The 13,682-nt window shown below is 35.3% G+C and overlaps 1 protein-coding gene across 1 annotated transcript; it reads left to right on the forward strand.

Annotated features, from left to right (window-relative positions):
- Positions 1-983: 983 nt before the first annotated feature.
- On the forward strand, positions 984-5,871 carry LOC306876897 (transcription cofactor vestigial-like protein 3). Its single transcript, XM_079428346.1, has 4 exons — positions 984-1,284; positions 2,398-2,728; positions 3,658-4,137; positions 5,231-5,871. The coding sequence occupies exons 1-4, from the start codon at positions 1,171-1,173 to the stop codon at positions 5,269-5,271; spliced, it is 966 nt and encodes a 321-aa protein (XP_079284472.1). The 5' UTR covers positions 984-1,170; the 3' UTR covers positions 5,272-5,871.
- Positions 5,872-13,682: the final 7,811 nt, after the last annotated feature.

The raw sequence follows: 13,682 nt of genomic DNA on the forward strand, positions 1-13,682 counted from the left end.
CGCTTATGAAAAAAAATATGAACATGATAAGAATTATCATAAGAGTTATATTAGAGGAAAGTGGAACACTGTGGTGAGATTCATTCAGTTAGGCCTGTAGGATGTGTGTGTGTGTGTGTGTGTGTGTGTCTGTAAGTCCCTACTCAGACTGAGCCCTAGATAAACTTAGTATCACAACACCACTGAATTATTCACATCTCTTTCTGCATTGTGTCTAACCATCAGAGTGAATAAACCATTTGCCATGACAAGTTCAGCCCTGTCTACACGAGTAGATGAGAACAACTGGGAACAGAGCTAGGCAGAGCAAATTAATAATATAATGAACCATCTTGTATTTTCTAAATGGCTCCCATCGCATTAGGTTCCTTTGTTACAATGAAAAAGTACTCTGATGCTGCTCTCCTGTTCTGTAGTTGACTACAGTCTTATGCAATGTTTTTTTTAAGTGATTATTGGTGCATTATACATTATATTACATATTTGTAATTCTTTGTTTAAAAGTCTAATGTTAAATCTGAAAGAAATTCACCCAGTAAATTGTGCTTTGGACACTCAGCAGGTGGCAGCACATGCCTAATACAAACCTACCTAAATCATTGATAATTATGAGGACAGCACGCAAAATCAAAACCTCAGTTATTACAATTTCCCCTCAAGCGATTAACATATTACCATTACAAACTAATATTACCAAAATGCATATTAAGCCATAAGCCACAGGAACATAAATTAAATTTAGAAAAATGCAAAGCAATAATGCAAATAAAGGCGTAATGCTCTTGATAACCTCAGCTAAGTATCTGTTAAGTATTATTTAAGTGTTAGCGTTTGTTTTTTACTAGTCGTGATTTCTGAATATTTGTTTCAGTTTATTTTGCGGAGCCCTGATTCCACCAATCAGATCGCAGCGCTCCAAACTTCCCACCAATCAGAGAAGCTCCAGTAACTTCAGCAGCAGCTCGCGCCTGTCGTTCTGTTTTGATGCGCTGTCTGTCTGTAGGTGGTGAAGCCTCGATGGGGACACTTTTGTTTTTATGCTAATATTTTCTTTTACAAACTGCGGCGCTTTTGTCAACGCTCAGGTTTATATTGGGGGGAATGATGGCAACATGCATCTGTGGTTGAGGAAGCTGCCGTGTTTCTGAAGAGCTCGCCTAAGCCTCTGCCATGAGTTGTTTGGATGTTATGTATCATCAGAGTTATGGAGCTCATCACTACTTGCCCGCGACATCAGCAGCAGCAGCATATTACCATCACCATCAGCAGCAGCAGCAACAACAGGTAGGTCATATATTAGAGTTAGAAACAGAAAGTTCTGCTTCAGACATTTTTGCACTCTTACAGCATCAGCTGTATAAATGTTACATTATATATATATATATATATATATATATATATACAGTCAAACTGTAAAAAAAATATTCAGACACCAGATATAATTTTTTTTACTAGTGGGTGCAGGACACTATAGTTCATTTATATAAGTGAGGAAAGCAAAATAAACTGAACCGTGACATATTATACACAAAAATTCTTCATACAGTAAAATTTGGGACCAAAAATTATTCAGACATTTTGACCTGACCATGTTTTGCTTAAGTGTTTTTTCTTTAATTGCTAACGTGACCTTTTTACACCACAGACTGAACAAAATTAAGCCTTGTGAATAACCTGGGATAAATGTGAGAAATGTTGAAGGTGTATGAATAAATTTTGGTTTGACTGTATATATATACATATATATTTAATGAAGTGTTTAGACCCTGTTTAAAAACATCTCAGAGTCAAGATGCAGTTCATGAAGCATATTTTCAGTAACATTTTAAGGTGTCCCTGTTACAGTTTAATTATACATTTAAGCACTGAGTAATAATAATTAATACATGTACTTAGGGTTTAGGGTTTGTTTTAGGATTACTTGCATGTAATTATGCATAATTTATTGTTATTTTATAATAGTAAGTACATGTAACAAGGACACCTTAAAATAAAGTGTAATCCCATTTTAGTTATTCTTATACTTCCATTTGTAGATTTGATGATTTTATTGTTATTCTAAAAAGTGTAAAATAATAATAATGATATGAGAAGGTGTCTCCAGACTGATTTATTATCTAAATACTACTGTTATCAAATAAAACCACATGACATTCGATATAGAATTCTTCAAATTCCATGCAGTGAATTACAGCTGAATGTGTTTATACAGTCTCTCGTACGGAAATCTTCACGGGCGTAAATCAGCGTACCGCTAATGTGCCAAGTGTGGGCACTGGGCCATCGACTCAGAGACAATCCTCAACAATCTATTTTGGTCGAAGACCAGGTGGTGAATGTGTGCTATTAACCCCTGACCAGTTATTCTTCACATTTAACACTATCTGGGTCTTTTAGCAGAAGAAGTTCAGTGCCTACAGCAGGATGCAGGAGTCTGAGGAGTTTCCCTCTCCCTGTGGCCAGAGTAAGCAGTCTGGAACGCTGAAGCCCCGTCCTGAGCCTGAGCTTCCTCGAGAGGAGGAGCAGAGCGCTGGCGAAGTGGAGCGCTGCAAGGAGACGCAGCCTGCCGAGGCCGAGTACTTGAGTGCCAGGTGTGTGGTGTTCACCTATTTCCGTGGAGACATCGGGGATGTGGTGGACGAGCATTTCTCACGTGCGTTGAGCCAGCCCAGCGCCTTCAGCAATGATGCCAAGACCGGCAGGCTTCACTCTGGAGGACCGTGGAAAGGTAGAAGACTGTGTTTTACGGGAATCTACATGCTTGCAGATAAATGTAGTTATTAATTGAATTGCAATGGAATCATTTTATACAGTTCAATATCAACCATTTTTACGTTCAAAATCTTTGGGTCAAATTGACAATTTAATGAATCCAGTCACTCTATTGACATTAATAGTTCTCACACATTACAAAAAAAACAGACAAACATATTTATATTTATCAAATTAAAAATGTATTTAACATTTTTGTGCATTTTATAAACAGTGTTGTAACAAAAAAACATTTTAAGTAGAAAAATTGTGGAAAAGTACTTCTTCTGTGTGCTTTCCTGAAGCTCAAACAGTAAGATCATCCCAAAGCCAAAATTATGGGTCAGATTCCCATCAAAAATTGGGCACCAAAACATCAGTGCAGTGTAAATGTCTTTGGATGAAAGCATCTTCCAAATGCATAAATGGAAATACCCTTAGAGGGTACTTGGGAAACTAACATAACAAAATACATACCATTTTTCTGCCTTTAACCATGAAATTTGCATGTCAAACTGATCCAAAAACAATAGAAACAATATAAATTTTTATACGCACATTCTACAACTCATCAGGATGCCGAAAATTTGCATGCATGCTGATGAATCGGAAAGAGAAAAAGTGACAAAATAGTAAGAAAAACTTTGAAAACTCAAAAATAGACATTATCGTCCCAGTCCTGGCTTCTGATTGGTCTATATAGCTTCACTGCTTAGCTAAACACATTCTGTATTTGTGAACTGTTTGTTTTTTTGTCAACATCAAGATTTTATATTAAAATTGATATAAAACTGTATTGAAAAGTGTATGTTTTTACATGTTAATCACTTTTTCATGATATGACAGAATACTACAAGATATCCAGATATTATGGCACTGAGGAGCTAACTGTTTGTTGTGTTTCAGAAGGAAACTCCCACTCTGAGAGTCAACCTTTACCATCGTCCCTGTGGGGTAGCGGCTACCCATCTCAGACCTCCTCTCACCCTGACTTCCCCCACGCCGCTTCCTTCCACCCTGCAGACACTGGCCTCTGGAGCAGCCACAGCCTCGTGCAGACCGGCCTGCCCCCTCCCTCTGCTCTTACTGACTCTTGGCACTACGGCCTGGGAGCGCAGGGTGGAGCGGGATACCCTCACGTACACGAGATGTACCCTCACATGCACCCCCGCCACCCACACCCGCACGCCCACCACGTGCTCCATCACGCCCACAGCCCCGCTCTGGACCCGCGCTTCAGCCCGCTTCTGCTGCCCGGTGTAAGAGCGTCTTGCAGCCCGACGTCCTGCGCAGACGGAATCAAAACTGAGCTGGAACCAAGTAGCATCCCAGCACCAAGCTGGCCTGCTTCATTCCATGGGTCAGTGGACATCTATCATGATACAGGTGAGACAAGATGAGAGAACAGATCAGGAATCTGCACACTTCTACAGCATGGGTTTATGAAATATTATTACAATTTAAAATAGCTGCTTTCTATTTAAATATATCTTAAAATGTAATTTATTTCTGTGATGCAAAGCTGAATTTTCAGCATCATTACTCCTGTCTTCAGTGTCACATGATCCTTCAGAAATCATTCTAATATGCCGATTTGATCAAGACAAAATTCTTATTAATATCAATGTTGAAAACAGTTTTGCTGCTTAATATTTTTTTATAGGATTATTTAATGAATATCAAGTTCAAAAGAACTAAATTTATTTGAAATAGAAATCTTTTGTAACATAAATGTCTTTACAGTCAATTTTGAACCAAACTTTTAACAGAAGTGCATATGTCAAATGAATAACTCTAGCATCAGTGCAAAAACAGCTTCATGTTATAAGTTAAAGACACAAAACACTAAAATGAAAGGATAGTTGCAACTCATATTGCGTAATAATCCCCTTTAATAACTAGATCCTCCTTGTCTTGACTAGTTTGAAAAATGTCAAACTTTTCACATTGTTCTATAATTTGCTTTTACATCTAAATAATGTCAAGCCGGGTTTATATATTTAGATGAGTTATCATATCAGTTACAGGCTAATATTTTTTGGGCAGTATTGGATATGTTAGTCGATATTGGATACTTGTGCATATTGAATAATTGTGCATCATTATTTTCTCTATTTTTACATTTAGATTCCTTTTGCTGACACATAAGAACAATTTTATTTTTATTTTTAATAATTTTTAATAACACTTCAGAATTATTCAGAATTTAATGAACATCATGTTTTAAAATTCTGTACATGTTGTGATGCCTAAATTCATTATATATATATATATATTTTTTTATTGGTTTATTTTTAATGTATTCAAAATATCATGAAAATAACATAACTATCAGACAGAATTTGAAAACTGTTGCATTCCTACTAATATATCTTCTGCTTTATAAATGACATAGCAAAAGCTCATCCTGCTGACACATTTCTGTTTTCCTGTATGATAAACCATCATTTAAATCAATGATTTTTTTGCTTACCCACAGCTCTTGGGCAAGACAAAGCGAAGGCCAGTGTTTGGTTCTGAGACAGAGAAGCTTCACTCGACTCCATGACTGAGACTGGACCACTTCTGCAGCACTGCGTGTGGATTCCTTCCTCACAGGACTTTCTTGGGAACTATTCAGGGGAACATCAGTCTCTATCAGTGAGACAAGCACAAAATCAGCTTTGGGGAAAACTAGTGTTTTTGTAAAGCATACCATCCTGTCTGAGCTTGTGCCCGCTCATGGACAGAGATCCAGAACAGGACACTTGTGTAAAGAGCTGTGTACCCCAAATGAAGTTTAAGAGGTATATCTCCCTCTTTCTGTACACAAAGGAGGTTTTCTCGAGACGGTTGATGCTTTAGAACTGCGTTTATGTACTTACCACAAGTTCTGTTGAAAGAACTGATTGTATTAGTACAGCAGGCAGAAATGTGTGAGAAAATCTTGACTTACTTTAATATATTTGTCTTGTGACTTTACTGATTGGTGTTTTCTGTTTGTGCTAATAGATTATTTTTGATGTCAAATCGTCTGCCTTCGAAGAATACGTCATTAGTTTTACTGCTATACATAAACTGCTAAGTTTTATTGGCAAACAATCTGTTTTGTTTGGATGGATTTATTAAATCATTACAATGATTACTGTCTCTTTAAATGTTGTAGTGCTTTATAATTTCGCATTTATTTTAAATCTGTTTACTTTCCCTCATCGATAAGGCATTTGAGAGGTCAGTGACACCAAAACACACTGCTTATGCTGCTCTTGACCAATTTTGGGAAGGAAATAGGGAGAATGCAAAGTCCCAGAAGGGATAGTGTCATTCCATGCACATTTAACTTCTTCTCTCGCAAAGCTGCACAATCTGGGACGTGTCATAAATGGAGTTATATTGCAAAAATGTTTATGCGAATGCTCTTAAATGTCAAAAGGCGGTATGCGCTTCCTGTCTGGCGATCCGAGACGACTTGAACAATTGCAGTTAAAACAGACTCCTCTCATCCACTGCAGATACGTCCTAATAGAGGTCCAGATAAACCGAAAGAATGTGGCGATCGGCCCCTCTGTGTATCTTCGACCCAAATCTGCATGAAGAATGCAAAGAGCCTAGAATATGCAGTCTGGTGTGAAATCGAACATTATTTTAGAGAGATGCAGCTTTAAATATTTTTATACAAGCGCAGTACCAGATACTGCATTATATTCGTCGTAAACGACAGCTGTTGGACTGGTTGTCCTGGGGCAGTGTGAATGCAGGGTTTGAGAGTGAGATCTCTGACCAGGTGGCGGCACTGACCCTCACATTCCTGCCGCTGCACTCAGAGCATCAGCAGCTGCTCCACACTGAGGCACAATTAGACACTACTCCATGATACAGTTCTCAAACTAGTAAATGTACACTTGTGGTGTATGTACTTAATATTACTCATTTAAAAGGCCACTGAAGTACACATTTAAAATGTACACTTTGTAATTACGTCAAATTAGAAGTTCTACTTTAAATTAGATTTTAAATCATTGTTTTAATATTTGTCATGCTTCAAAGAAGTACATTTATTTTGATGTGCTGACTAACATACTAAAGCACATGTACTTAATTATCATTTTAGCTGTAGTGTTATTTGATATTTTTAAAGTTAAGACATTTTAAATGTACTATATAGCAACAAATGACAAATATATATGTGACACAAGTATAATAATTTGGTTTACATTGTCAGTACATTTAACAGAACACTTTAACCATATTTATAATTATCATAATTATGAAATTACACTAAAAACAATCAAGTATTTTTATTTCAAAATTTCACATTTATTTAAGTGCGTTACGTGCTGTTTCAAATTAATTGGAAAATTGTCTAGCAATTTCTGAGTGAAAATTGCTTCATATTTTTTTCAGTGTACTTAAGTATGTCAAAAAAGAACTAAATTCCAATGACATTTAATATAAATATTATAAATTAATATTAACAAATAATGTTAATAATATTAAATAAAATATCAATTTAAACTATATTACATTTCATTAACATGTAATTAAATGTATTAAAACATTACATTCAGTTTGCAGTTACTACTTTAAAGTATATTAATATTATGAAGAGTAAGAAATACTTATTATTATTGTTTTAAAGTTTTGTTTACATAGCATTTATTGAAAATACTGAAGATGTAAAAAAAAAAAAAAGAAGCTTTATAAACCAGATGTGTTTTATGATGTAAAACAAATGTACATGGGGAAAAAAAGTGTGTGTGTTGGGGGGGGGTTACAGGCTTCATCATTAGATGTCCTTGAGAGATGAGAGGTCCCCATAAGTACTCTATTTAAAAGTAAATACTAAAGTGTAAAGTGTTTTTTTAGTGCTGTCAAACGATTAATCGCGATTAATCGCATCCAAAATAAAAGGTTTACATACTGTATGTGTGTGTACTGTGTATATTTATTATGTATATATAAATACACACACATTCATGTATATATTTAAGAAAAATATCTTACGTTTATATATTAAATATTTTTATATATGATATAAATTATATGAATATAAATATATGCATGTAAATATTTTCTAAATATATGCTGTATGTGTGTAATAAATATACACATACACATATATATTATGTAAACGAAAACAGTGCTTTTCCTTCACAGCAAGAGTCTACTTCTGCACTCCTGTGTCTAACAGTCATTGTTATACCTTGATTCATCCATATTCCTCAATGTTTTTGCCCATGTAGACCATTAAAATAAAATGTTGGATCTTGAATGATTGCTGTTATCTTGCTGTAGTGGATGAATAAGCCTGTTCATATCAGATGGGTACACCATCTCTCGGCTTTGCTAATTGCTGTACTTGATTATATAAGTTTTGCGATGGCCCTGTGATCATAGGCAGTAGAGCTCATCAAGCAGCAGATAAATGAGGGCTAAAGAGACCTGCCAGCTACATTCAGCCACTCTCCACAAGAGTGACATAAACAGCAGTAAACACACAGCCGCTCTTATGAACAGGAAGCTGGCAGAGACAGATCAGACTGTGGCACTGCACGATACAAGAGTGATCACTGCAAAACTAAACCAGAAACACCATTCATGCGACTGATGTTCAAAGACAACAGGGTGACACTAACTGCAAAGTGACTCTTACAAGAAATCAGTGGTGTTTATGATGCCAAAGTCTATTTATCTTATCAGATTCATCTTAATTTACAGTTTATAATATTATACCAGGACCTTTTAAACCGAGTCTGTTACACAGCTTCTTATGTAACCAAAAGATTGTTACATATGTGATGCAGACTTTATACAACGTAATTACAAATGTAAGTACACAGACATAAGCTACTTTAAGATTGTACTTAAGTATCTATACTGTACACCTTATTCAGCTGCACCTTAGTTTGATTTAACCCAGCAGTACACAGCTGAAATACATTTAATACCTTTATAATTACATTAAAAGTACAGAATATTACACAGGCATAAGCTACTTAAAATAAAGTGTATCTGGATTGTACTTAAGTGTACTAGTAACAGACTCGGCCTGTTATATATGTGTATATATGTGTATATAAATGCTGTTCCATAACTTAGTTACATGGTAAGTACATTTTGTTTCATGTAAGTACAACAGCTACTACTAAGTACTTAATTAGGTAATTACTATGCATTATGACATCTTTAAATAAAGTGTTACCGTATTTTCTTGTAAAATGTGCTGCAATAATCTTAGTTTTCTTTATATATTTGTTTTACAGTGCAATCTTTTGCTTATCTTGTAATGTTTTTACTGTCCCCACAATTAAAAATATGAATAAATAAAATGTAAAAATAACAAAATAATTTGCAAGTGTCATATGAAATTTATGCATTTATTTGAATGAATGGATGCATGAATGAATTACATTTTTGCTGTTTCATTTCAGAGAATTCAGAGAACACAATTTCAGAGAACACAATTTCACAGTTCATTCTTTTTGTCGAACCATTTCATATATGTTACCCTGGACCACAAAACCAGTCATAAGTGTATGCTCTTTAAGGTTTGGAACGACATCAGGGTGAGTAATTAATGACAGAATTTTCATTTTTGGGTGAACTAACCCTTTAAAGTTGTCCAAATGAAGTTCTTAGCCATGCATATTACTAATCAAAAATGAAGTTTTGATATATTTATGGTACTAAATTTACTAAATATCTTCATGGAACATGATCTTTACTTAATCCCCTAATGATTTTTGGCATAAAAGAAAAATCGATAATTTTGACCCATACTATGTATTGTTGGCTATTGCTACAAATATACTACCTGTGCTGCTCAAGACTGGTTTTGTGCTCCAGGGTCACATATTTTGACCTCTCTATTTAGTTGGTTACTGTTTACTTTTCTAATATAGCCTACTAATAATATTTAGGGTTGACGTGGATAAAAGATACATATAAACAAATAATTTATCGTTGAAAAGGTATTTATTTGTTTACTTTTTATCTGTTTGTCATGAGTGAGCAAAAACATCATGATCTATTTCAGCTAAAACTTGTAAAGTCCTCAGCACTTCTCAGATGGGCTTCTGTGCTCGGGACTAAGAGGTGAAGATGGTTCTTGCTGTCTCAGCGGTGTACGAGGAAGCTGAGTTTGCTCCACAGGCTCTGCCCCTCCTTCAGGAAACCGTCCATTGGAGAGACGGAGCCCCTGCCTGCAGAAGCATCAGACTGCAGCCCTCACATTAGCATGGGATGCACTTCTATGCTAATGCCTGTCAGCTCTCCATGGCACCCCTCCGAGATGCTACAGTCACTTCAAACCAGGCCACTGATACAGGACAGGGTCTAATCCAACTTAAACAAAAATATAACTTCATTGAAATCTGAAAGTTTACATTTAAAAAATGCTGTTTAAAATGAAGAACAATTGTATCGTAACGGTTTTCAAACAGAAGTTAATATGTTAATGTGATGAACTTTAACGACACCTGTGTGAACTTGAGGAGAACTGACACACATCCACTAAAAATCCCCAAAACAAGATTTTGTTCAGAGGAAATGCTATTTGTTTGCAGGTCACATATTGTTTGATATTTTGTTGTCTAGAGAGTGTCATGTCCATATGTCCGAATAAGTTTTGGGGTCACTATATGTAATTGACATTCATGACATTTGTAGCAATGAGAACTAAATAACTGACTAATTAAACACTTTAAATCAAAATGAATCTAATTACAGTATATACCCAAGACACTCTTAAAAAGACCTTTTTTCTTTCATAATTGTAAGGTGTACGTCCAAGTGCTGGAGTAAGTCTATGAATGAATTCTTTTCATTACAGCTCAGAATCTGCCAATCAGCTCAAATACTTCCTTTAAAGTCAGTGAAATGAATGGCTTGACTGTGTGTCAAACAAAAGCCCTGTGCGCAAAGGCTGGAGGGTCACGCCAATTCACCCCAGGAGTCTGAAAAAGGCCAGATAAAGCTCTCCAGTCACATTTTATTATGATTCTTTTGCCGCTTTAATTGATCAAACTGTCACACAGACTGTTAACACAGCTATACTTTCCTAAAGCTACATTTTCAGTTGTGTTAATTATCATTCTGCGCATTTAAAATTAATAACAAGTTCATTGAGTGACTGCATATGATGCTGCCTTATTTATGGACTGAACAAATGACTGAATTTTAACGTTATGTTTAAATATTTCTATGTATTTGCAAATCATGACAGACAGAGTTGACTAGTCATGCTTGTGACAGAAAGTACTAACTATAAAAATATAATACATTTTGTCTTAATAATGAAATTTCACATTTTAATGTCAAAATAGGGACTGTGAAACCTTATGTATGAATAAAAGAGGTTAATTTCTAAAATTAAAATTTTCCTTCTGGCAGGACATGAAGAAAAAAAAGATAAAAGATACATATTTATATTTTTGTTTTTAATATATGTATCAATATATATGAAGTCTTGAGTTATTATCTGAAGAAAAAATGCACTATATAAATAAAATAAAAATTGTGCATTCTAGTGACCATCTGTGATTCATTTCAAAGTAAATTGCTGTTTTTAAAACTATTGCCATATACAGGGAAAGTCATCTCATTATACTACATCTCTTATTTTATCTATATGTCTTTTTATGTAAAAAAAAATAAATAATAATAATTATCTGTACTGCGTTAGGCTAATATTAGTATTAATATTAATATCAAGCCTAAAATGTGTTTTAATGTCACTGTTGATGAGGATTATATGATCTTTGAATAATATTGGTCTTTAAATGCAAGATATTTAAAGCGCACAATTAACGTGTATTAAGTAACCTACAAAATTAGTTGTTCCAATTTAGCAGACTTGACATATACAAGTTTTGTATACAAGTACAATTGCAAGGTATTTTTATTAAGTACATAAATATGCATACATAAAAATGTTCTGAACACATTTATAGTGATCATCTGTAAATTATTTCAAAGAGGAAATTTGCTGTTGCTATTGGCATATAAAATTGTGTAATTTTTTTTTTCAATGTTACAGCTTCTTATCATAAAAAGTCCATAATTTCTCGGATCAGCTTGTACTGAAGTATTTTGAGGAAAATGACAGATTAAATGGTCAAAGTGTCAAATCCGGAAAACGAATCTCTTTTTTTTTGTGCTTAATGCTAGATAAACACATGAAAAGCACGGTATCAAATTCCCAAGTCCCAGTAAAAGAGGGTGAGCCTGCAGAGGCGCTTGACTTCTCGCCCCTGGAGTGCTGAGCTGTCAAAACAGAGCTTTCTTCCTCGTCTCTCAGGCACATTCCTGCGTAATTGAGCTGATGATTAGTCTAACAATCACCAACACAATACCAGCTGCCAGGATGTGAAACTGCCTAAATACAGGCATCCCAGTTTGACCGGGCTCGTTTGGCAGCGCTCTGTTTGTTCAGTGGGCTTGAGGAGCATATGGCAATCATAAAGACCGCTTTAACCAAATATGATCTGATCTCTCACATCCACATGCCAATAACTCTTTCAAATTGACAGATACATTTTGAATAATTTACTTTCCTCATGCAAGCCAGCAGATATAAAATGCTTCCCTCTGGCTCTGTTTGGATGTTAAGGGCATGGTCCATTTTCTGCAGCCATCACGTCAACAGCCTCCTAAGTTGAATTAAATGGAGCGTGGTGCTTGAATTAAACTGCTTATGTCCTCAGATTGGAGCTCTTGCTTGTTTTTAGTGCCACCTGACCATTCAGTACTTAAATGAGCAAAAACAGGCTGCTCAATGGCCTAGAGCAAACTATATGATTGGTGCTGTTCTGAATCTTTATATTGGACTTGCATTTGCCATTTTAGAAGGATTTGTAAATGTTGTTCATATAATTTCTAATTCTGAATTGATTGAACAGATGTACACACATCTGACATATATCATACTTCTGGATATTCATGTACACTTTTAAAAATTAGCTTGTAGATAGAATAGAAGCACCATTTTTGGTTCCCCAAAGAACCTTTCAGCGAACAGTTCTTAAAAGAACCAATTTTAATAATAATAAAAAAATCTAGCTTTTTGACCAATGGAAAGTTTCCACATTCCAAATTCATTATAGAATCTTAGACGCCAATAAAGAACCTTTAATATGTAATGTGTGCACATGTACAGTGGGGTCCAATAGCCTACCTGTCCATGGTTGGGATGCACCTATTCAAAAGCATGAAGAGTGTTTATATACAGTACATGTGGCATGCGCTTGCAGAAAAATGCATATTTGCACAGCACTGTTAAATTAGTGGTGTGAACATGTGGTCTACGGAAACGTCGGCAGCTGGCATGCCAGTAAATCAAAGTGAAACACAGCTAATACATGGCCTAAAGTCGACACTGATGAGTGTTTAAAATCAGCCTTTAGGAATATCCCATCAACATTTTTGCACAGTCCACCTGCAGAGCGCATGCCCACCCACAGCGTAATGAGAGTGCATACCTCGCACTTAATGACAGTTTAGTTTCCTCCCTATTTCACACTGTGCATTAAAACCTAATGATGTTATCAAATATTTAACACCTGATAGTGGCCACATGCTATTTAATATGCAAAAACTAGAAGATGGTTCATCCATACTGCATTTAAAATGTCAACAAAAGATTGTGTGTTGGAATGCATGAATTATATATTATACAGTGGAGTTAAAGAGTCACATTCTTGGATGTATATCTAATAATAGTGGTTTGGAGATTAATGAGATGATTTCAGCTGAAGTGATTACTGTGTCCTTAGTCCTTATAGAGTAACCTAGGGTTAAGTGTCACACTCAAGGGTACAATGGTCAGCAATTACCTCTTTTGGGCTTTGAACCTACAACTTTCCAGTTGCCTGCACCAGTCTTTAACCTCTATGGTACATTATGGGAACTTGACAAATGATCATTTCAATAACAAATGCAAAAACATTCATACA

Source organism: Barbus barbus (genome assembly GCF_936440315.1).
Source record: "Barbus barbus genome assembly, chromosome: 11".
In the NCBI taxonomy this organism is placed as follows: Eukaryota; Metazoa; Chordata; class Actinopteri; order Cypriniformes; family Cyprinidae; genus Barbus; species Barbus barbus.